Consider the following 25,432-nt stretch of genomic DNA (forward strand, 5'->3'; position numbering starts at 1 on the left):
GAGAGCTTGCGGGGGAAGGGGCGGGAAAAATATGTGGGTGGGAAGCAAGGGAAAGAGGCGACGTAAGCAGCTATTGAGGCTATTTCTCCACCTTCTTCTATTACTATGGATGCAATTTTTATTTCTGTATAAAGTCCAAAGATAATATTTAGCTATCACACACACAAAAAAAAACAAAAGCTTTCGGATACACTAAAAAAGGAAACCGTCACTCACACTAAAAAGGTTTCACACTGAGAAAAATTCACACAACAAAAAACGTCCCACTCACACTAAAAGAGCTCTCATTCACAACAATAAACAAACAAAAAAACAAAAAATCTCACACTCCTCCAAAAAACTCTCACACATAAGAAAAAAAATGTATCACATGCAACAAAAAAATCTCATACGCACAAAAAGTCAAAATTTTTCTGTGAAAGGAAGCTCAAATGGCGGAACGGTGACTCAGCTGGAAAGTGTTGGCCTTACAGTTCTGAGGACCCGTGTTCAATCCCGGCCTTCCCTGTGTGGAGTTTGCATGTTCTCCCCGTGCCAGCATGGGTTTCCTCCGGGCACTTCGGTTTCCTCCCACATCCCAAAAACATCCAACATTATTAATTGGGCACTCTAAATTGCCCCTAGGTGTGATCGTGAGTGCGTCGGTTTGTCTCGATGTGCCCTGCGATTGGCTGGCGTCAAGTTCAAGGGTGTACCCCGCCTCCTGCCCGTTGACAGCTGCTATAGGCTCCAGCACTCCTGCGACCCGAGTGAGGATAAGCGGCTAAGAAAATGGATGGATGAGCGGAGGCTCAAACTGAAAGTGGAGCCCATTTCAAATCTCACGTATTTCATCTGAAATATGCCATTGTGCTTCGTCTCCTCAACCACTCGTTACTGTGCCTCCGTCTCTGATTGTCCCGAGCCGTAGTGAAACTTTAACAAGCAGCGCTTAGTAAACCGTGTCACACTGGCTTCTTCACACCATTAATCACAAGGGGCACCGAGGATTTACTTCAGACAAAAGGCTTTTGTGTTTTAGAAGTTGAGAAATACGTTTAAGCCTGGATCAGACGACAATAAAAGAAAAATTTGCTCTATCAAGATTGCACTATGAAAATGTGGCCAGATCTCGGTCACCGCACGACACCTATTCCGATATCACCATATCTCGTCTGTAACGATCACTGAGGTTTACATTGTCAAATCAATCACTATGGCTGGGTTGCACGTGACGTCACGCTTGTTCATCCGGGTACTTGACCGCCATTGTTGCAGACAAGCAGTCGGCTGTCCGTCGTCATCGTGCCGGATTTTTGTTGCGTCCACGGATGTGGAAATCGCGGAAACAGAGACATTGGGAAGCGATTTTTCCGTCTTCCATAGATTAGATTGCATGAAGGAGAAGATACAATGGAGTTATGGAAAAGACGGCAATAAAAGTGGCTTGCAAATATACGACGTGCAGATCCGAACGAAGCTCGAGTACACAAGGTAAATGGTCATTTGAAAGTGTCTTCTGATAATTTTGTGTATTTCTAGTGTCCGGATATTGTACTTCTGGGAAGTCTTTCAGATCCTTTGAAAGTACGTCGTTGTGGATATCGTGACAGAGTTTGATGTTCTGTACATATTTAGCTTTGGCGACATCATTGAGTGAATTAAAGTAGCCAGGAAACATCCGCCGCTCGCCGCTTACACGTGGGTCTGTGGACGTTGCCAAGGTGATGTCATCTGCGGCGCCTAGCTTGTCTGTAGAAATGGCGGCGATTATCACGTGATTGGAACCCAAGGATTGGGGAAGTTTGCCCAGAAATGGTGTCATCTTTCACCTCAACCAAATGCAAACATTACCATGGCTACAACAAGTTGCTGTCGAACAATGGATCGCTGTGGTGAAAATTATAATAGTAATAATAATTTCAAAAAAACGGTGTCACCGGGTGCTCAGAAGATGACGTTTTGTCCCTGCAAGGATTGTTTGAGGTATGTTCATGTATTTTTAATACAATACGGGTCAGATGGAGACAACAAAACATGATGTCGCCTAGCAAGCTAGTGCTAGCAATAACCGTTGTATGTAAACATGCTGGCGCTCCGTCAAATCATGCTCTAAAACCTCGGTAAACATTAGTTTGTGCTGGTGAGTTAATGTTGAAAATGGCGGACAAATATGTTGACAACAACAAGGATGGGAGCAAATGTGCAGGATAGAACACAGTACACAATTCTATTGGTTGACGTCGATGTCCCAATGCGAGATGTTCTGATGTTACTTCGTTCCAGATAAAATACAGATGGACGGATGTTTTTTTTTTTTTTTTTTTTTTTTAGTAAGGGGGTGAAAAGGTGAGAATTCAAATATTTCAGTGCGTCCAATGGATAGTGAGGAGGAAGTCGGTGAGTCATTTTTCGCACATTCAAAAGAGCTGCTCTTCAGAAAAGGCGATATCTTGTGGGGGTTACGGCGAAATCGAGTGGGCGAGTGGAGAGGGAGCAGAGATGGAGGGCGGCGGGTTCCCTCACAACGTCTCTCGGGAGAGGCGAGCTATTGCAAGACGGAGGGCGAAGAGGAATGCGTGTTCATTTGGGTGTGTGTTTTTGTGCAGCAGCTTGAAACGTGCAGCGCGTGGGCGGCTGGGAGGAGAAACGACGTTAAAAAAAAAAAAAAAAGCTGGGAACGCCGCAATTATCCGAAGCTTTCCAGATGGGAAGCGTAACACATGAATGGAGTTGCCGGAAATAATGATCGCATTATGTGACGCAAGACTCATCTTAGCATTAGGAACACCCTGCTGAGACACACACCATAGCTTTACCTCACATTATTCATCATGCTAATTTACTCTTCTTCCTTTTTTTCAATTAAATGCTGATTCACTAGCGTGAGTCTGCAGCTTTTTTATAGAGCTAAATTCCCCTTCTTACTAAGCATGTCTGTCTGCCATTGTTCGGAAGTAACTAATTACATGTAACAAGATTACAAATTTGATGTGATGTCATGGTAATCTAGTACATGACTGGGAGAGTATTGGAAATGTCCATGATTGCAAATTTAGCTACATTTGAAAAAAAGCTTCTATCTATCCATCACGAACAAACGGTTCACGGCGGACCCAAATGGAGGACTCCAAGACGAGGATGTGATGTTCATTGGGTTTTATTATAAATTAAATTTGTAGATGCCAACACAGTCCAAGGAGGCAGGATCTATCTATCTATCTATCTATCTATCTATCTATCTATCTATCTATCTATCTATCTATCTATCTATCTATCTATCTATCTATCTATCTATCTATCTATCTATCTATCTATCTATCTATCTATCTATCTATCTATCTATCTATCTATCTATCTATCTATCTATCTATCTATCTATCTATCTATCTATCTATTTACCACCTTTGCAACTACAAGCCTAGCTAGCTCTTCAGTAGCCGTAGCCATTAGCTTTTCCTATACTAGCTATCATTCCACTTGTTGCTAGGTTTCTTTGACGCATAGCTTAGAAACTAGCATGTAATCACAGGCTATTTTATTACATGTTTGCTAACTATGGATGTGGCTATCTAGCTTTGAGCAGTTTTGTGCTGTTACTATAACACTTTTGCTTGATAGCATTAATGTTTGCGTTACGTAAAAACGAACTTCTTTCTGTGCACCGAACTAGCTATAAATATGTGCATTCTTGTTCTGGCGAAGTCTTCACCCAACTACTCAACAAAATTTAATTTGAGTCTTCACCCAACTACTCAACAAAATTTAATTTGTTTAATTTCTGGCCAAGGGTGTAAAGATCGCTTACTTTCAAGAGTTCAATTTTAAACAGCATACCTGATAATGACAAAACAACAACAAAAAAGGCAAGATGGCTAACTATCCAAGCTAGCATAATTTGTTGCTCAATAAACATCTCAGGGTTGATTATTTTAGTGCAGGTGTGACTTACATTCAGTCCAAACAACCAACCAATCTAAGCAGGCCAAGTGTGTAAATTCAATAAAAAAAGCTATATTAGAGCAATGTGAAAATCGTCCTTTTCTGATGAGAAGGCGATCTGAAACTCTCCCGGTGATGCTCTGTTGAATTCAATAATATAATTGATCGTTTTTTTTGTGTACACCCTGCTAAAAAAATTAATAATAATAATAATAATTTGTACAGAACAACTTGTTTTATAGAACTTTGACTCTGATTTTCTATATCATTTCTATCTATTCTATTCTATCTTCTAGAACAATAGAATTTCTATAGAACTTGGGTCCTAAAGTTTCTTTCTTTCTTTAGAAATGTTCTATAGAAAATTTTCATCAGGGTAATTTAGAGATTTTAAAGCTTTTAAAATATTGTATTAGTTATATACTGTATTTTTTGTGATTTTGTTTTTCATTCATGAAGCAGACATGGTTAAAAAAAAATATACTCAGTGTATAGGGCACTCTGTAGATTCATAATAACAGATTGGGTCCATATTGTCCTGCATGTTGTCAGTTTTCATCTTTACCTGTTTTACATTATTTCCATGTGTGACCTTGATTAAAATTGCATAACTAACAGAATGCCTCACATTTTGCTCAAACTGTGCCGATACTCCTTTTTTTCTTAATCATGTGTGGTACCAGGCCAGCAACGTCTGCCGGAGAAAAATTCCTTGTGTATTTTTATACATACTTGGCCAATAAAATTTCTGAACTGTTCTATTTTGTGAATGAATTAGACAAAAAGAAAAAAGAAAGAAAGGAAGAAAAATAAATCACTTTGAGCCAGAGCAAATGGGAATAAAAATACATTGAATCAGTTTCCTTAGCAAAGAAAACATTTGTGATCTGTTAACATGGTTTGACCCTTCAAGCAAAAAGAAGCGACTTGATTTTGTTCAATTCCTTTATTCACAGATAAGAAGGGAAAAAACATTGTATCTATGTGATTTGGTCCCTCCAGGCACGATAGATTTTCATAAATAAAAATGAAATTATTTCGAAAGCGGTTTCCTTTTTGAGAAAATGAGCAGTTAACTAACAAATGAGGAAACACTTTCATTGACATTAGGGGTGGCACTCCGGCATGACGTATACTTACAAGGTATGCAGTTATTAACGTGGAAATTTTTGTACAGTGAGAGATTATATAATTTGGACTACAATGTTACATCTCACGCTTTACGATTCTGTGCCAAATTTAAGTGATTAAAAAAATTCCAAAAAATAGCAACGGAAGCCTCAAAATTATGATAAATCAAGAAATTGTTTGCTGTGATCTGCGAAAATACAACTACTTAAAGCATCTGATCGTTGGGCTAGATCATCTCGGGCCTTTCAGCACGACAACAAGAAGCGCTAGCCTCCAGCTATCGAGGTTTTGTTTGCTAATTGTAATAATGACACTGAGCTGTTCTGTAAATTGTACCATCCATTGAAGATCCATTTTCAGGGTGTAAGTAAAGTCAGATTGTTAACGCTTTGATTTAGTGGTAGTTATGTGCCTGGTAATATTAACTATAAGTAACTAACTAGCAGTAGCGGCACTGTAGGTGATTAGCTTTTCTCAGTTTTTTTTTTTTTAACTTTTACTGAATATTGGTAAATATCCCGTCATACTTAGGAATGTTACAATGTTTTTTAAAAGATTGCCTGTACACTACAGGCTCTATTAACTTGGAATGAAATTAATTCACTTAATGTAAAAAGTTTCTTTTGGCTTGTCCCGTTAGGGATCACCACAACGTGACATCTCAGATGAACTCATATTTGCTTGTCACAGTTTTTACACCGCATGCCCTTCCTGACGCAACTCTCTCGGGGAGTGGAGGCCCCAGTGGGATACAAACACATGACTCTTGGTTTAACAAACAAATGCTCTAACCACTGACCTGTGGGGCCTCCAAATTAATTCACTTAACGTGTTTCTTCCTTTTCTTTTTCTCTTGGAAATCAAACCGTCAGTGAACAGAGTGCTAGGATACGCTCCAGCACTCATGTGACCCTTGTGAGGATAAGCGGCTTGGAAAATGGAATGTGCGGGGGGGAAAAAAAGGTTTCAACTTCGGAGTTTCCACTCTATATAGATTTGTGGGCGAACATTATTTTTAGTGCAGTGTTTCACATCCTAGGAATTGAATTTGATTTAGCGCTTGATTGTCATTACAGTTCCAACTACGTTTTAGTATCTATCAGTGATGAAAGTCCTCCGGATTTTCAAATGTTCATGAAAATCCCTCCGGAATATTGAAGAAAAATTGCCTAAAATTAATCCGGATTATAATTGACAACATTGAACGAACACGCGTTTGAGTTTGTTGTTTTGCTCTCACGAGCGTAGCCACGTTGAGGCACTAACACTAGTAACAGTAACGCATACCTCGCAGATTTCGAAATTTCGGCGAGAACGGAAGCCACAAAGGAACACGTTCAAGATTTTTTTTTGTCCGATTACATTAGAAAGGTCGACAAACCCGGTAAGTCAGTTAAATATAAAAATATTAGAGGCAACTCATTATACTATGAGTATTGCCAGATCTATATCTAAAATAGTAAGCAATCTGGTTGAGTGTCTCAGTACAACGCGACGTAAAAAGTTTGAGACCTAAACGTTAATAGTAATTACTACAGATGTTTTGCTGTACAGTGTAGAAATTCGAGGATATATTTTTGTGTATATTCTATATCTATACTATAATATGTGTAATGTGGAGAAAAGGGCAATTTTTGATGTATTTTTACTGAATAGTTCACTTCATTCATTTGTTTTGAGATAAGATGACATATTTTAAGTATATTTTAATGACAAATATGATTTTGTGCTATCCAGTGATAGGAGGATGGGGGTGCGGGGGGGCAAAAAAATCTGGGTTTGTCCCTTGGGGAACTTCTGCCCAATTTTTTTTTCTTTTTTTGGTCAGGACTTGGAAATTTCACTTTCAATTTTTGTCAGAATTTTGTTCACAAATATCGCCAGAATCCATTTTTTTCCCCCAAAATTTAGCAGGACTTCACATTCAGTACTCGCATTTGTATTTTCAGGAATTTTCAGGACTTTAATCTCTGATCTATAAAAATTTATCTATAATACAATCACTATTCCTAGTATTGTAGTCGCAGTTATCCTTCCTCAATGATTAGTGGCTTTTGAATCTGTTGGGTAGTTATTGCAGTCACAGATGAATTATCACTTCAAAGCGCTGTTCCAGTTCCATCTTCCGATTACTCATGAGAAATGTGTTCGAGAACACGTGTTGGGTGACGCTGCACATTCTCAAGATGAGAATGTGCGTCTGTTATCGCTAACACGATAAGATTAGAAGGGGGGGGGGTGGATATAAAGAAGAAACCATTGCGCCGGCTCCTTATTTGAAATCACTTCCTTCCATCAGCACCATTGTTCCACTAATGAGCCTCCGAGTCCACTCAGCCTCGAGAGGAGCGAGATCTAATCTGGGACGCCTGGAAAAGGAGCATCTTCCTCGCCGCTGAGCCCAATCAAAGAGAGAGACGAGGCTCATTTATTTCCTCTCCGGAGGAGGTCAAGTGATTGCTTTGGCTTGTTTGTACGTCTCATAAACGGGATTGTGACATGTGTTACGCAGAAGAATTATTGTAAATCCTCACCACCGTCAAAGAAAAACAGTCTAAATTTTATTTTTTCCTTCAGGTTTCTGGAAAATTTCACAAAGACGCAACTTGAGAATGACAGAAAACATTGTAATGTCCATGCCAGGCCAGTAGTTGGTGATAATAGATGCGTGTGTGCCAAAAGCTATTCCCACTGAGTCGTTTCCAAATTTTTTTTTAGAATATTAATGGCAACTCAGTAAATGTACACTTTGCTGGGAGATCCTTATAAATGTAAATCAAACAAAAATGGCGCTCCACCAATTTTGTCACTTCAAGGCCACCATACGTGAGCTGTAAATAATGTTAAATGGGAATTGTTTTTCCTCTCATTTGGGATTTTATGCTCTGTCAGAATTTTGCAACCAGACATTCGTAATCCCATGTCCAGGTTTTACACAACCATTTTGACACCCGGTTAAAATGTTTTGAATCATCAACGATTATTAGGTCAGCATTTACGACTTTATTACACAACAGTAATAAAGATGTTGCCATCTGACTGGCTGTCAACCAGTCCGGCATGTTTCTTGCCTATAACCCACAGTCCGTTTCGAGTGACTTCATCCAACCCCAGTGAGAAGTCGAATTAAACTGTATTCTTTGAGAATGAAGTCATAATCTTGCGAGTATAACGTTCTAATCTCAGTAAAGTCATAATATTAACCGCAATAATATGCATCATTGAATTTCACCTTTTTGTTCCTTTTCAAGGGCAGCGCAGTAGCCGCGATTTGAGTGCATTCACCTTGCAGCCGACAGGTCCAGAATCAAATATTATAATTAATATATCTATCCTGTGTAGAGTTTGCATGTTGCTACCGTAATTTCCGGCCTATAAGGCAAGGCCTTTTTCACACCCTTTCAACCCTCCGGTTTATGCGGTGACGTGGCTAATTTGTGCATTTTTTTCTGACGGCCGCAAGGGGGCACTCGAGCGGAAAAGGTAAGAGTGAGAACGGTGGAATATATGTGCTGAGGAAGTGACTTTTACCGGCCAGGCCCTGTTAGCGCTATGCTAGCGTATCACTCCCGTGTCTCAGTGATTTTTACTGGTATGTTTTTTTTTAACCGGCCCTGTTAGCGCAGCGCTAGCGTCAACATTAGCGCAAGCGTTAAACTCTGTGTACCGTCTTTGTTTGTAAATATCTCGTGTTTCAATGTGGGCACCTGCGGCTTTTACACAGCTGTGGGTTATGTACAGTATATTTCCGTTACAAATGTTCTGGGTGAGGCTTATAACCAGGTGCACTCTGTAAGTCGGGAATTACGGTATATTCTTAGGTAAATGTTCATAGGTGTGAACGGTTGTTTTCCTAAATGTCAGCTGTGATGTCTGACGACCAGTTTGGGGTGGACCCTGGCTCTCACCCATATACACCCGGGATAAACTTCAGATGACCTGCAACCCGAGTGAGCCCAAGTGACGTAAACATAAATGGACGGACAGTTTACTTTCACACCCATAATCCATCCATCCATTCATCCATCCATTTTCTTAACCACTTATCCTCACAAGGGTCGCAGAGAGTGCTGGGGGCTATCCCAACTGTCAACGGGCAGGAGGTAGAGTACACACTGAACTGGTTGCCAGCCAATCAAAGGGCACATAGAGACAGACAGATTCACTCACAATCACACCTCGGGGCAATTGAGAATGTCCAATTAATGTCACATGTTTTTGGGAGGTGGGCGGAAACCGGAGTTCCCGGAGAAAACCCACCCAGGCACGGGGAGAACATGCAAACACAACACAGGCGGGTCCGGGAGTGAACCTGGGACCTCAGAACTGTAAGATCAACGCTTTACCAGCTGATCCACCGTCCCGCCAGACCCATGATATTTTCAACAAAAACTACAATAGCTTCATAGCAAAGAGTTCCACTTACCACTCAATTGTACATGTAACTGCGTTGGATTAGTACAATGCAAACCAATTTGACTTAATGAACCAATTTATCAGCATGATCAAAACCAAAATGATATTTTACGTTATAGTACAAACTTCACTTCAAAGCAGGGGTGTCAAACTGATTTTTCTCACGGGCCACATTGTTGTTCTAGTTTCCCTCAGAGGACTGATATTACTGTGGAACAAAAATATTGAATCATCTCATCATATTTACATCATCAATTTATGAACTAGTTTTTGGGAACAGAAATCAACGGTCACGTGTTTTTCAAACTATTCACTATTGCTTGTAATATCTCAACTTTATCATATATGATATATGGCAATTTGAAATTTTGGTACAGATTTCTACAAAAATCATGGAACTTGACACTTTGTGGGCCCTATAAAATCGTGTGGCGGTCCAGATCTGGCCCCCGGGCCTTGAGTTTGACACGTGTGCTTTAAAGGGACTTAAACCTTTAAACCTGAACTGCAGACGAACTGCAATGCAACAAACTTGGAAGGGAAAGGAGGAGACACGAGGCAAGGGCTTCCCCTCTGCCGCTATGATTTATATTCAACACCACGACTCTGCAGTCTCCCTTCGCCGCGCATGAGGCAGGAAGCCCCCCGGGGAATCGCCTCCTGTCATAAAAACAGGCATATAATGAAGCAAATAGATCTCGGAGCAAAAAAAAAAAAAAAAAAAATTGAAATAAATTTTAAAAAATGACTGGCTTTTGGGTGTATTGTAAATTGGCAGCCACCCACTCTGCTGTCAACTTCCTGAGGAGCAGCTGAGGATACGCATAACGGGAAAAACAACCATGTCCGATGCAAGGCAAATAAAGCCTTTTCTGTTGGGCCTCATGCACAAGAAGTCATGCCTGTCATAAAAAAAAAAAAAAAAAAAAATTAAATAAAAACAAAAAACCACAAACATCCGTGAGAGCGAACCTTTTAGCTTGCTGCTATCACAAAAATGACAACATCTGCAACAGACTGAACCGGACGTACAGCTCATGTTAAGCTTTCACAGTCTGTAGTTTAGCGACGGATTGCTAAGTCTTGCATGTTCACACTCAAAACACGTACAAAAATATTTTTAGCTGGTCATGAATAACAACGTTGAAGCAGATTGTGGGAAAACGTGTATGAAGGTTCGCAAATTACATTATTCTTCGATCTGAAGCAACAGCGTCCGGGAAATGATGCGACATTTTCCAGTGAGCTCTAATAGAAGAAGCACTAGTAGCTAACTAGCTAACTACAAAAAGTGTAAGAGTTTTCGAATGCGACTCAAACTTCTGACTCGTGTCCGTTTCGATACAGTTAAGTACAAAACCAGTCAAGGAATGAGTCCCAAGAGATGATCAGGCTAATAAGTGAGCTAACAACTAACTTAAGCTAAAAATTCCTGGAAGGTTTTGGTGTATCCTGAAAGACATTTTACATTTGGGTCAAAGAATTTCAACACATTCTTTCAACAGCAGATTTAAAACAACTCCTGCTGTCGTATAAATATGACAAATTCAATCTAAATAATAATAAAATAACTTAATCTCTAATAGTATTTTTTCATACAATAGATTAGTCTACACCTGTACCACTTGACTTGCCACACACGGCACCAGCTACACCAGTCCATAACATAACATTTCATACATAAAAAGGAACAGAAAACAAAAGATTAATGCTCAACTTAGACATTACCTTCGACTCCAGAGTTTTTTTCACCAGTGATCTGAAAAATGACATATAGCTAAAACAATTGAATTTCCACCAAGCGGTACAGTTTGATTTATTTTGGTGTCATGGTTAATTATGATTATGATTATTATTTTTTTTTTACATCCTTTCCCTTAATAGTTGTAAAGGGGTACTGTCTTGTCACTTATGTGTGACAAGACAAACAAAATTCATCAATTCAAAAAAAAAAAAAAACTCTCTGTACATCCATTATCTGTACTGCTTATCAGCTTAGCCTATCCCAGCTATCTTTACACCCTGAACTGGTTGCTAGCCAATCGCAGGGCACATGGAAGCCGACCATTGGCAAATTTAGATTCTCCAATTAATGCATGTTTTTGTGTGGGAGACCACCGGAACATCCGGAGAAAACCCACGTAGGCACGGGGAGAACATGCAAACTCCTCACAAAAACTGTCCAAAAAATTCCACTTGTTTTTTGATATGACATCAGAACCAGACTTTCTAATTGTGGTTAACACTGTTGCATTTGAAACATGTAAATAAGGGTTCATCATTAACAACTGTACCTTAGCAAACCAAACCTCACTGTACCGCCGGATCGGTTGATAGATCAAATTTAAAATTTGTTGTGACTCTTCAGAACTGAGGCTAAACGTTGATGTGTATCAGCAGCTATCGGGTTAACCATAAAGACAAGAGGAGCTACACCGGACTATGGTCTGGAGAAGCATGGGTAGCCGTCACTGTCAAACACTCGGTCGTTGTGTCCTTGGTCCTTCGAAGGCCTGTATATAGCCTTTCGTCTAGGTTACTGGTCAGTTTGTCCGTCAGCTCTGCCATGATGGTTTGTGGGCCATAGCCTGAGGAGTCGGGCGGCTGAAGGGGCGACTGCTGATCTAAAGGTTCTACGGGGTGTCCTGGCGGTTTGTTGTCGTCTTGAGGCTCTGGATGCTCACGCTTCCTGTTGTCAGAGATGGAGGATTGAGGATGTGCTGATGATATCTGGTCTTTGGTCGAACCTTGCTCGCTGTCCTTCCCTGCAACCTTGCTAGTTGTAGTCTCTATCTTTGGATTTTCGGGAGTACTACCGTCACTGGTCTCCTCGTCAGGTGTGCTGACAATGCGGGGAAGCGTACTATGGTAGCTGGTCTCCATAGGGCAGTTAACACTGTCACCCCTCCGTAGTGGAGTTCGATGTCTCTCAAAAGAGGAATGGAAGTGTCGGACACCGGGGTCGCTCCACTGCTTGTGCCGCTGCCACTGTTTTCGAAGGTGAATGCGAGACCGGTACTTCTTTAGCGGTATCTCCTGCTGGTCAAACTGAGGGTCGTGTCTGAGAAACTCGTGGAAGAGAGCATCGGTTTTCTCATCGATGCTGTAGTCCCTCCGATGAACGTTTGGAAGTTGCGTGGAAGGTTGTGAAGACTCCCGAGGGGTGATCATCTGGCCGTATGGAAACCAGCTCTGTGGACCGGCACCAGTTTCTGTGTAAACTCCTCCACTAGCGCCCAGTAATTGCTCATCATCTGGCTCCTCCTCATAGAGGTGAGACTCGAAGCTCTCACCGATCGTGCCAGATCGCCCTGCCTTAGTGAAGTGATGCCTCTTCTCGTGGGCTGTTCTCTCCTTCGGGCTGCTGCTTCCAAACATCCGCAAATCTTCAGGACCACGAGATGGGGCCTCTATTGACGCGTAGCCACTATCCATTTGCAGCAATTTACGAGTGGATGTTTCCCCGTCGCTCCCGCCACGCTCGGATTCAGTACTTTGTTGTTTCCTACTTCTTCCACCTTTTGCATCCACTGTATTATCCCTGTACATCTTGAACTCTTTGTCATCCTCTGCACCTTCTGTTTCATCCCCTAAGTCCTGGGAAAAGCAGCTGGGGAGTTCTTCTCTTTCTTTTTCTGTACACACACTGTCAGCATCGCTGCAGACGGAGTTCCTGTCGTTATTGCTGCTCTGGTCGGAGGCAGCGTATTGTTCCAGTGATGCACGTAAAGTCCAAATGTCTCTGTAAAGTCTCTGGGGATCATGGAGTGCAAAAGGCTCAGAGCTTTCCCTTGTCCCCAGGAAAAGCGTTTCATCTTGGGGATCAGGGGACAGCCCAATCACCCCTGATCCTGTGTGGCCGCAGGTGGGCTCCACCATCACCTCTACCTCTACCCTGTGGTTCCACACAGGTGAAGTGGAAAAGGAGACACGCAAAATGACAGTCTAAGAACATTACTATGAAGACCACATTCATTGATGACACGGTTGTTTTCACAGGGCACGGAATGACTGTTATGACTTGCAATAGCTGCTGTGGCATGTCCTTACACTTAGCTCAGTACCACAGTATTTCGCGACTCGGTCATATCTACGAAAGCCAGAGGAAGAAGTGCGACACGGAGCCTCCAACAGATCATCGCTGAACCCTTTTCGACAAAAATGATTGCAAAGCGAAGCAGTGGACAGGATGAATGGCAAGGAAATTAAAGATACCTGCCGAGGGAAGGGGGTGGTGCAGATGGAGGTGGACAATAGGCGATGTCTTGGGTGCGGGCGATGTACTGGATGAGGTCGATGTGGTGCGTGTCATTGTCGTCCTGGTCCATGCTCTCGCTGGCAGCCCGCTGGCGCTGGAACTGCCTTCTCTTTGGTGAGCCTGACTCACCGCAAACATTCAAGGGATCAGAGGAAGTTCAGAAAGTTTGGTGACAGCGGGACGGGAAATGACGCTTAATTCTGATCGAATCTACCATCAGCTGTTAAGGAGTTTAAAGGGAGATTTTGCGATCATCTTTGGAGTCTCGGGATGATGGAAAAACGCATCCTACGCTCAGTAAGGTGTGCGTGTGTATGTGTGATTGCAGGGAGGATTCATTCAGGCTCTTAAATTGACTTGGAACAACCCAATTTTGAGTCACCAAGCCATCTGTGCCGTGTGTTTGTGCATATCCAAACATTCAGAGCAGCCAGGAAGTCTCTCACAGTTCATTACAGTAGCACCCTTGTTAATTTTTTGTCTCGCACACAAAATACCTAAGCCAACCATCTTTGCATGATGTGGCTCAAAAATGGATTTTCAGCCCAAAATCAGAGCACAAACACCGGCGCTGTGTTAGACTGACGTGATCAAAATATGGGAGTAATGGAAGATCATTATTATTATATTATTAGTATTATTGTCACCACAAATATCTTCTTCTTCTTCTTTTCCTTTCGGGTTGTCCCGTTAGGGCTCACCACACCGTGTCATCTCAGATGAACGCATAATTGTTTGGCACAGTTTTACGCCAGACGCCCTTCCTGACGCAACCCGTCTGCATTGAGCCGGGGAGAGAAGCTTACAGCATCTGCTATTCCCAGGCGGTCTCCCATCTAAGTACTAACCAGGGCCAAACCCGGTTTGCTTCCGACGTCTGACGAGAGCGGGCGTTCTCAGGGTAGCATGGCCTTAAGCATTGTCACCACGAATATAATAATCAAAATAAGATTCTTGAGTCAAAATTCTTTGCCTCGCTATTTCCAGTAATAAGAAACACTTCTGTAGTTTTTTGGGGCGGGGATCTGTTTTGGATCTACTCATTGCATAATGTGACAAAATCACATTAAGGATTTTGTCGCTCTTCAATTTGTAGTAAAATGACCAAGGGATTTAAATGTATCCGGTATCTGTAGGCAAGCCTTTTGTACTTCAACTGCTCACTATTTACTAGTGATTATAAAGAGCTTTGAGGATTTCCTGTTTCCCGAGACACACTAAGATGAGTTTTACAGGATTCCACTTCACTCATTGGAATGTTACCTCTCATGTCCAGACTTGAAGCCCTTTGGCTGCTGTCCAGCTTCCATTTCTTAATCTTGAAATAGGGACTGGCCCCCTCCAGGCTTGCGTGACGGCGCAGTTTGGTGAAGAACTGCTGTACCGGACCTTGGCCACCTGCACCGCTGCTCGTAGGGGGGACAGTGCTGGTGGGAGTGGTCCCCCCTTCTGTGCTAACGCTGCAGACTTGGCCTCGGGGCCCTGCCGCGATCATCTCCGTCTGAACAAAGAGCAGCAACCGCAGTCTTTGATGACCTGCTGTTTTTCCACGGTAGCTCTTATAGACACAAGTCCATATACCGTACAGTTGGAACCAGATGCGTATATATTTAAAAATATACACTTTTCTTTTCCATCTCACTGTCTTACATTAAATCAGTCTAAAATGCTTCTCTTTTCGGTCAATTAGCATCACAAAATTAATTCTTTTTGTTCAATTCTAGATTAATGGGAGACTTTTTTTAAAAAAATATAATTTGTCATTACTTTCAGAGTCACGTGTTGTACCATTGCCTATAAACCGTAGAACTTGGTTCAAATCTTTGCGATATCCTTCCACATGCTTCTCACTATTGTTGGCAGGATTTTTTCCAAACTAGTGGTAAATAATTGTATTTTGTTGTTGCATAGTGTTAGCAAACAATGCGGCGTATTACAATGCAAGGTTTCCTTTATTTCAAGAACCAAAAGGGAATGGGCAGAGGCAAAAGCTGTTTCTTTTGGCCCATCTAATTTTGACGCATTCCAGACAGAATATGGTGTAACTAAGCCAAGTTCTTACGGCACCTTGCTCGCACGTGTCTTTTCAGGTCTGCCCATAAATTTTCAATAGGAATGAAATCAGGGCTTTGCAATGCCCATTCCAAAAATCTGACTTGGTGATCCTTAAACCACTTTATAACCATTTTGGCAGTATGATTTGTGTTTTTTTCCCATTTGCCACCAAGGTTTAACTTCCTGGCTGACGGCTCGTGGTGTTGCTTCAGTATTTCCAAATAATGTTCTTTCTTCATTATGCCATCAATTTTATGAAGTGCATAGGCTCCCCCTGTCGCAAACCAACCTCATGTTGCCACCCTTGTATTTCAAAGTTGGGACGTTGTCCTCAAGCTTGCAAGCTTCCCTCTTTTTCCTCCAAACATGGTTCAATTTTACTTTCGTCAGACCACAGGACATCTCTCCAAAGATTAAGGTCTTTGTCCCTGGCTTTTTATGTTTCTTTTGAAGCAGTGATCCCCCCCCGTCAGAATGGCCTTTCAGCCAGTGTCGGTACAATGGTCGCTCGAGGGTTGATAATGACAAACTTTTACCACCTTTGGCCAGCATTTTGTGCAAGTCCGCAATTGTCTTCCTTGATATCCTGTCTGATTTCCTTTGATTTTCCCATGACATTACACAAACAAGCAATGTGTTTCAGGTGTGCCTAGATCTAATACATTCATGGTGTGTTTCTAATCAACTCAGTTGTTAATAAAACTGTCGAAGGCTGCCATAAAATTACATCATCATGATCTGGGATTTAGCAAATTGTTGAAAGGCATAGTAATCATACTGTATTTAAACATCTGACAGAAGAAACTAATCAAAAGAATTGCCTAAAAAGATCTTTCATTAGGCAGCATGGTGAAGCATTGGCCTCACAGTTCTGAGGACTCCGGTTTCAGTGTTCTCCCCGTGCCTGCGCGGGTTTTCTACGGGCACTCCGGGTTCCTCCCGCATCCCAAAAACATGCACCATTAACTGGACATTCTAAATTGCCCCTAGGTGTGATTGTGAGGCTGTTTGTCTCCAAGTGACCTGCGATTGGCTGGCAACCAGTTCAGGCTGTACCCTGCCTCCTGCCCGTTGACAGCTGGGATAGGCTCCAGCACTCCCCGTGACCCTCGTGAGGATAAGCGGCAAAGAAAAATGGATGGATGGATCTTTCATTAGTCTCATCTTCACCAAAACTGAGATAATTATGGTAATACTAATTGACTTAAAATGGGAAATGTTGAGTCCAATTTGTCAGACAGTGAGGGGAATAAAAACCATAATTTTAGATAGTATATGGAAAGATCTGGTTTCAACAGTATATGTAGTTTAAAATAATTGGAGTTAACTTACAGAGCCTCCATTTGTCTTAGCAGCAGTATTTGCACAAAAGCTGGCGTCCACAACAGTTGAGTTGAGGGAGTCGCCGGGGAGAGCACAGCTGCCACTGGGGGTCAAGCTGGTCAGTGCAGTTTGCGGCAGGGGACACAGCATTGGCTGAAAGGATTGCAAACACACTGTGAATCTTTTTTTATATGAATTATTGCATAAGGAAATGAATAATCAGACTTGGCTGGCAACAACAAAGCACCATTGCCGTATTTTTCCCAACCCCACCTATGAGTGAATACCCAATCCAGACCTTCCCAGGGGCACCTAGCTCCAGTGATTCAACAAGGGGAGGTAAAAAAGAGATCAGCGCATGCAGCCAAAACTGGTAGAGCTGCTGTCTATGCGATATCTAGTTTTAGTTTGTACTCGCGTTTCAACTGAAGTAATTGACGTCCCCCATTAGCGCAGGTCAAGAGCGATGCAATAATGTCTAACGTAACCGATCGGGCAGTGTCACCTGGAAGATGGAGAGGGCTGACTTGGCGACTGGGCGTGTTGTCATGGCGATGGTATTCTCCGCCGAGTCACACTCGTGGATGGTGACTATCTTGAGCGCCGGGGGCGGGATGTGGAGGTGCGTGAGCCGGGCGTTCTTTAAGTGGTGAAAGTCGCCCTCAGTCAGTGTGTATCTGAAATTTATAGTGAGGAAGAAAAAAAAAAACAGTGTAGCTTGGCTTAGGCTAGTATGGCATACCCTTTTTTTTTTTGCTGGATTTCACCGTATGTGTGAAGAGTACCAAAATACAGTTACTGTCACACTATACTGGCACTCTAGAGTGGTGTGGTATGATAGGGTAGTAGTGGTAGGGCGGAGCTATAAAGACTTTAAAGGAAAGATATTATGTGCTGATACAGTATAGAATTGGGATTCTGGACTCATCTAAACTGAAATTAAACAACCAAGGCAAATTTCAGTTATCTACCTATTTCTGAAAAAGTTCCTGACGGAGCTGTTCTGGACTTCTTTTACGTGACATTGGGATTCATTCATCATTATCTACCGCTTTTCCGGGTCGGGTCGCGGCACAAGTAGCTTCAGCAGGGATACCCAGACTTCCCTTTCCCCAGTCATGTCTTCCAGCTCTTCCGGAGGGATCCCGAGGCGTTCCCAAACCAGCCGATAGTCTCTCCTGCGTGTCCTGGGTCGTCCGCCGGGGTCTTTTTCCGGTGGGACATGCCTGGAACACCTCACCAGGGAGGCGTGCGGGAGGCATCCGGATCAGATGCCCCAGCCACCTCATCTGGCTCCTCTCAATGCGGAGGAGCAACGGCTCGACACTGGGTCCCTCCCGGATGACCGAGCTTCTTACCCTATCTCTAAGGGAGAGCCCGGACACTCTGAGGAGGAAGCTCATTTCGGCTGCTTGTATCCGGGATCTTGTTCTTTCGGTCACAACCCACAGCTCATGCCCATAGGTGACGATAGGAACGTAGATTGACTGGTAAATTGAGAGCTTCTCCTTTCGACTTAGCTCCCTCTCTTTACCACAAGTGGGACTCATTTAAACGATAATTCAGTTTTTCCACTTGCAATATGTTCAACTCGGCTGGGTGAAGATTCAAAGCCACTTTCAAGAGACTGCAGCAGTCTCAGGAACAAAGGTTTTATCATGTCAAAGCTAGAAGCTATGCCAGGCTGCCACGTTAGTTTAAATTAGCAATAGCTAAGCACAGCCCGCCCGAATTCGACCGGGATAGCCTCAAAGGATCGAAAATGAATGGATGTGACCCAGCATTTAAGACCCCATGTGTATTCCGTTCTGACCTGCGACCCTTCTCCTGGGCCTTCTTGCCGTGATCGAAGAGCGCCGCCTCGTTGAAGGAAACTCGACGGCCCGTGGTCCCTGTGGAGAGGAATCGCTCCGTCTCCTGGTCGTGGGAGCTGGCCATTGACAGGCACTCAGACTCATCCACCCTGATGGTGATTTCTACACAAATCGAAAAAGGTTGCAGTTATGCGTGAGCGATTGCACTTGCTTGATCATTTTATAGAATGGAACCATCTGATGGACTGCATTGGTTGCTGACTGGTGAAACTCCGAGAAAAACACCCGAGAAAAGCTGTTTCATGCTGCCTTTTATTAAATCACTTCTGCCGAGACGGAGCGTATTCGATGGTCCGCAGAGAATGCGTTCTTGGCATCGTGTGAGTGCTTTAAGTAACTTGCTCGAAAAATTGCATTTTTTTTTTTTTATGTAATAGATTAGACATTGTGCTGACATGATAAAAAGACTCACCGTGCCCTGCATCTTTCCTCCATCACTTCTCCCTCAATCAATCAAACGATGCGCCTCGACACACACACAAACGCACGTACACATACACACACATACCGCCCACGCTTACCATGGGTGGGCTGAGACTCCTCCGCGTACGTAGCGTTGTTTTTCTCGGCATCATCCCTGCCACTGCGGCACAAAAAAAAAAAAAAGCATTTAAATGCATTACATTGCTCTGTTTTGTTTAACGTCAAGCCAGAGGGACAAAGACAGGAGCTGACGCTTTAGCAGGCCGTTGAAAAATGACTCCAAGACAATGAGGGGCTAAATCATGCCAGTCGGATGGCGCTTTATCAGCTCGCGCTTGCACTTGCGCACATCCATACACGACTCGTGTTGAATTCCATTGTAATTTGCCTTCTATTGTTTATGCAGCACAAAAACCAAACAGATGTAATTTCATTTTAGCCATTCAGAAACCTAAAGAAAGTCACTTACGGAAAGGATTCAAGCTCCTCAAGACTGATGGTGTACTTGTGGTGTTCTTGGGATCTGGATTTGAATCTTGAAACCAGCCATTAGTTTACCTTGGTACTTAGTTATGTATTTACTTAGTTAATTTACTGTTCCAAACACAAGACTCAATTTTCAGTGGCTGTGTTAAGTGTTCATGATTATTTGTCTATGGTCGTGGGCGGGGCTTCCTGAGATGGGCATGGCCAGGCCACTGCTCTGGGCGGTGCCACCTCAGATAGCTGTCACAGCTGTGTCACATTTGGGACACTCACTAACTAAGTACTTCAATGGTAATATGTGTCATCAGCATTTGCCAGTTGAAGTTGTACTCCGGTACTGTGCGTAATTTAGTGTACTGTAGCTTCTTGGTTTGCCTCACAGTCATCGGACCTTGTTTCATGTTTTTTGGATCTTGCCTAGCCTAGCGATTTGGTACCTCTGCCTTGTTTTGGACTGGCTTTTAGTATTGACCTGTTTTTGGAATAAAACCACTCTGAACATTATGCCTTTGCCTGGAAGTCCTGCATTTGGGTGCGCCCCCGTGCCGCTGGAACGTGACAGTCTACGGTAGATATAAAAACTCTACACAGCCTTGTTCGAATGATATTTTTTTCAAAGTACAAAATTCAAACCGTTAAAATCATGTGGTAGGCCAAATATGGCCCCTGGGCCTTGAGTTTGACACCTGTGAATTAGAGGTTGAAGACTCAATGGAATAGGATCAACTTCATACATATTCTACATTAAGATTACCACACGCAAAATAAAACAATAGTGAGAATGCTATAAAAGGGGCACAAAATAGCTTTCCATGGACATAATATATGCAAAAAATACAACTGTTAATGTAGCACAATAAAAACAACAGACTTCAGTCACATACACTGTATCTGGTTAAACATCTTTTTGCTCGCCTTGAGACCCTCCAAAGTGAAATCCCAGCACTGGCATTTACTTTATGAGGAAGCGAGGATGAAATCCCCTTCCAGTCATCCCCCCCCCCCCCCATCTGATTTCTTGGTGCAGCGCTATGAGCTTCACGCATGTGACTGCGTACGTGTGCCATCCCAGATCTCCGCTTCCTCGTGTCTTCCATTTCCTGTGTGGCTCCCACAGTTTTTATGTCAGCGTGTAAGTGTGTGGCGCAGTCTCCGCACACAGAGCAAAGAGGGGGGCGGGGGTGGAGGGGGGTGAGATTAACTGATGGTTGCGATGAAATCTCATTACATTCGTCATTTGAACCAGTCTGGCTGATTGTGCGCTGCTCTCACCCACTAAAGCACTGCTCACATTTTGGCATCTTTGTGCTCTCTGTTTATCTTATCTGTTTATCTCCCCCCCCAAAAGTGTGGGCAACACGCATGTGTTGCTGTAAAAAATAGAAATAAAATGCCCACCAAAATGTAAATAACAGACATTTGTAACAACTGACCGTTACCTTACTGCGCATGTCCGCTCGTGACGTAATCACACTAAAGACGCTTTTGGGAGTTTTGCAAACTGGATTGTTGTGCAGGAAGGATCCATAAGCAATTCCGTTGAGCCTCATCTATTATGTAAGTAGACGTTTGATAAAAGTGCTGTCTCTAAGAAAGCACTAGCATGTCAAGCAGGAAAACGTGATGAAAGCATTCCACTAGCTCACCTGATCGCACGTTTATTGCTGTGATGAAAATGTGTTTTTCCTATTTTGGATTTTATAGAGTGGTGGTATGGTGGTGGCGGCACGGTGGATCAGCTGGAAAGCGTTAACCTGCATGCTTTAGCTTTGCTAAAGCTCCAGCACTCCTGTGATCCTCGTGAGGATAAGCAGCTGACAAAATGGATAAATAGATGGATGGATGGGTATGGTGGTACCTTGAGCTTCAAGTTTTCCGTGTTTTCTGCACTATAAGGCGCACCTTCAATGACCGGCCTATTTTAAAACTTTTTTCATATATAAGGCGTATAGAATAGACGCTACAGTAGAGGGTGGGGTTACATTACGCATCATTATATGGGCTGCGCTAAAGGCTCAATATTGATCCATATATAAGGCGCACCAGATTATAAGGCGGACTGTCAGCTTTTGAGAAAATTAAAGGCCATTAGGTGCGCCTTATATTGCGGAAAATACGCGATACTTCTTTCCGTGATGTAGGTCTTAACTCAGTTTACCTGCATGTCAAATAAATGTTACTCATGAAATCCCATTCATCCATTTTGCTGAATCAACTCTTGAGTATTTTGGATGTAGTATTGTCTCTATGGTACAAAAATAAACATGTGAAATAGGAATTGAAATATGAATTCCTGAGTTGCAGATGTTTTTCTGTTGAGAGGACTGAATGCAAGTCATTTGAGTTTCTCAAGCTTATCTATGTCACTAGGAAAGATCTCCGCCTACCTCTCTGCTCCTGAGCTAGCGCTGTCAACATCCCAAGTACATGTGCTCTCACAAGTGGATTTTTTGTGGCAACCAATCAGAGGAAAGGGGGTGGTCTTTGCCATATATGGACAAAGCAGAAGTAGCTATCAGAGGGACCTTTTCTGGACACCAGTATGGCAAAACCAAGGTGTTATTTGAAATAAAATGGCCACTTTTATACTAGGTCCATGTAAGAGAGTCAATCTACGTCAAGGGTCACCAAGGCGGTGCCCGCGGGCGAATGGTAGCCCGCGAGGACGATATAAGGCCCCCGCAAGGTATGTTCTAAAAATACCATAGGCCACAAATTGTTACTATTATTTGTCCTTTAAATTCTGAATCTGATTTGCTTACGTGAATAAAAATTTTAAAATACCTCTACTGTCATTTACTACAATAAATTCAAACAAAAATATTTTATGTACGTGGAATAAACTGAGTCTGAAATTTGCCGCAAACAGGTCACGTAGCCCTTCATACGATCGGCGCTCACAAAGTAGCCTTCAGCCTCAAAAAGGTTGCTGAGCCCTGATCTACGGTGTTCTAAATTGCCAAAGGATACGACCTTTAAATTATTGCTATTAGCAATCTTAAGGATCAATTATTTTCAGAAATGTGCTACTCCCGGTTGGCGTTCAGTCTGATTAAAAAAAAAAAAGTCCTGAGTACTGCACAATTTCAGTGTTAATGTGGCAAAACATTTTGTTGAGTGTTATATCAGAAATCATCATCATCATAATGCCTCAGTGGTGTAATGGAGAAGATTCGTTTTAAATGGTACCATTTCCCATCGTGACCCACAAGTTGTGCCTAGCAACAAGTTGAATGTTTCACACAGCCCTGCAGCGTTTCTCTAATGTGAGGTGCACCTCCCCTGAGAGGTTTCCTTCACAACTAGCACGAGGTTCCCTCACGCTCTCGCTTGCCCACTCCTTAAATGGCCACATTAAATACATGCACACCACACAAGGGACTGCTCCAGATGTATTTTTTTTAAGAGGGGAAATCCACTGGTCTGCTTTAACAATGTATCCAATAGGTCATGTAATATCTACTCTATTTTGACAATGTGATGTTAAATCCTCTCTCTTTTAATAGTGTTTTGCGAAGATTGTTATTGACAGTTACGACTTTTCAGGGGCGCTGCCATTTTCGAGAGTCACGAGACCTACGTGCGCGGATGTGACGTGTACCGTGCCGCAACAAACGCTCGATTTCATGGGACACCATTTATGCCCTGCGCTGATTTCTTGGATTTATCCTCATCTGATGAAGAAATAGCCGTATCGGATAATTGGGAAGATGGAGGAATACTTCCATACACAGCCGTGAGCGGCTTGGCCGCTCCATTGATCGGGAAGAGGGAGGAATACTTCCATACACACGCCGCCGCGGGCCGTGCAACTGGTTAGCATGCCGGTGACTTGTTCGTTATCGGAATTAACGAGGACCCGGCGCGGCGGCTGCGGGATAGCGTGTTGCGCGATTGAGCTCTCCACCGGCAGCCCGGAGGACGTGCGCGTGTGGGTTTCGAGCGGGAGGTGTTAGAAAAGTTACCACAGGGATAACTGGCTTATGGCGGCCAAGAGCGACGTCGCTTTTTCACCCTTCGATGGCACCGCTCACAGCTGTGTATAGAAGTATTCCTCCGTCTTCCCGATCAACCGAGCGGCCGAGCCGCTCACGGCTGTGTATAGAAGTATTCCTCCGTCTTCCAAATCAACCGATACTGCTATTTGTTCATCAGATGAGGATAAATCAGAGAAATCAGCGCTGGGCATAATGGTGTCCCATGTAATTGAGCGTTTGGAACGGCACCGTACACGTCACATACCCCCACGTAGGTCATGTGACTCATGAAAATGGCAGCGCCCCTGAAAATTCATAAATGTCGATAAAAACCTTCTCAAAACACTAATAAATGAGAGAGGATTTAACATCACATTGTCAAGATAGAGTACATATTACATGATCTATTGGATACATTGTTAATGCGAACCAGTGGAATTCCCCTTTAACCATCTTCGATGTGAGAAATGTCACTTTGAGCGTTTGGAATGTACAGTGCAACCTCAGTTTTTCCTGATGAATCCATTTCAGAAAGTCTGACTAAAGCCAAATCGTTTGAAAATCGAAGCAATATTTCCATTAGGAAATACTGTAATTGAAATCCAATGAAACTATTAGATACTAGAAAATATTAGCGAAAATTTTTTTTTTTACAGAGCTTGGCAGGCAGAAATCAATGTTACATGCAGTAAGTAGAAATGACTAATGAACTTAGTTGTTGTTTACAAGTGGAAGCTGCCATTTTTGTACTCTACTGAGTTCTTCCTTTTGGTGTTGGCTTGTTGAAGAGTCACACCCAATAAATAAGCACCAAAAAAAAAAAAAAAAACTATACGTCATACGAACATGCTTTGTGATGTCAACAACAAAACACTCAATAGTTGTGCATGCACTCGGGAAGCTTTGTGTGGTTGCCCGATTCCAGGAAATGAGTGGTTGAGTCACGCCAACGGGCGGAATAGTTTGATGCAGACCGTTTTCAACTAAATAAAAACAGAGCGGAAGTACGAGAATTTGTGACATCCAAAACCCAACCAGATGAAAACTAGAACATCCAAAAACTTGGGTTCTACTGTGTTTTAAAGTAATTCGATACGATATTTTCCCACAATATAGTGGAACCATAATGCCAGACGATGACGAGCGACGTCCGATCTTTTCAAATTCATACCTGCCGCAGCATTGATGATCTCCTCCACGGCAGCAGCGGCGGCAGGTGATGAGGAGGATGGAGGCGAAGATCAACGTCCCCACCAAGAAAATGGACAGGATCACCAGGAGAAGCACGTAGCCATCTTGCTGCTCCTCCGCCTCGTGCGGTACCTCCTGACGTATGATTAGGAAAGATTCAATAGATAGATTGATAGATCCTGCCTTCTTGGACTGTGTTGTCATGCACAAATTTCATTTATAATAAAACCCACTGAACATCATGTCCTTGCCTTGGAGTCCTCCATTTGGGTCCGCCCATGAATTGTTTGTTCGTGATAGATAGAAAGATAGATAGATAGATAGATAGATAGATAGATAGATAGATAGATAGATAGATAGATAGATAGATAGATATA

At 42.7% G+C, this 25,432-nt stretch overlaps 1 protein-coding gene and 1 long non-coding RNA gene across 2 annotated transcripts in view; one reads left to right on the forward strand and one right to left on the reverse strand.

Moving 5' to 3' along the window:
- The first annotated feature begins 638 nt into the window (after window positions 1–638).
- On the forward strand, window positions 639–25,110 carry LOC133503901 (uncharacterized). Its single transcript, XR_009795863.1, has 3 exons — window positions 639–1,473; window positions 21,592–21,733; window positions 24,981–25,110. It is a non-coding gene; the product is annotated as an uncharacterized LOC133503901 (long non-coding RNA).
- Window positions 4,919–25,432, reverse strand: part of cbarpb (CACN subunit beta associated regulatory protein b) — a 30,641-nt gene continuing 10,127 nt past the window's right edge. The window contains exons 3-10 of the mRNA XM_061825890.1: window positions 25,036–25,190; window positions 19,500–19,561; window positions 18,918–19,080; window positions 17,610–17,781; window positions 17,114–17,257; window positions 14,990–15,227; window positions 13,684–13,846; window positions 4,919–13,363 (exon numbers count right to left, since the gene is read on the reverse strand). Of these exons, the coding sequence (XP_061681874.1) occupies window positions 11,899–13,363; window positions 13,684–13,846; window positions 14,990–15,227; window positions 17,114–17,257; window positions 17,610–17,781; window positions 18,918–19,080; window positions 19,500–19,561; window positions 25,036–25,190 (2,562 nt within the window). The 3' untranslated portion in view covers window positions 4,919–11,898. The remainder of the gene's footprint in view (window positions 13,364–13,683; window positions 13,847–14,989; window positions 15,228–17,113; window positions 17,258–17,609; window positions 17,782–18,917; window positions 19,081–19,499; window positions 19,562–25,035; window positions 25,191–25,432) is intronic.

This window comes from Syngnathoides biaculeatus, chromosome 7 (assembly GCF_019802595.1).
Source record: "Syngnathoides biaculeatus isolate LvHL_M chromosome 7, ASM1980259v1, whole genome shotgun sequence".
NCBI lineage: Eukaryota > Metazoa > Chordata > Actinopteri > Syngnathiformes > Syngnathidae > Syngnathoides > Syngnathoides biaculeatus.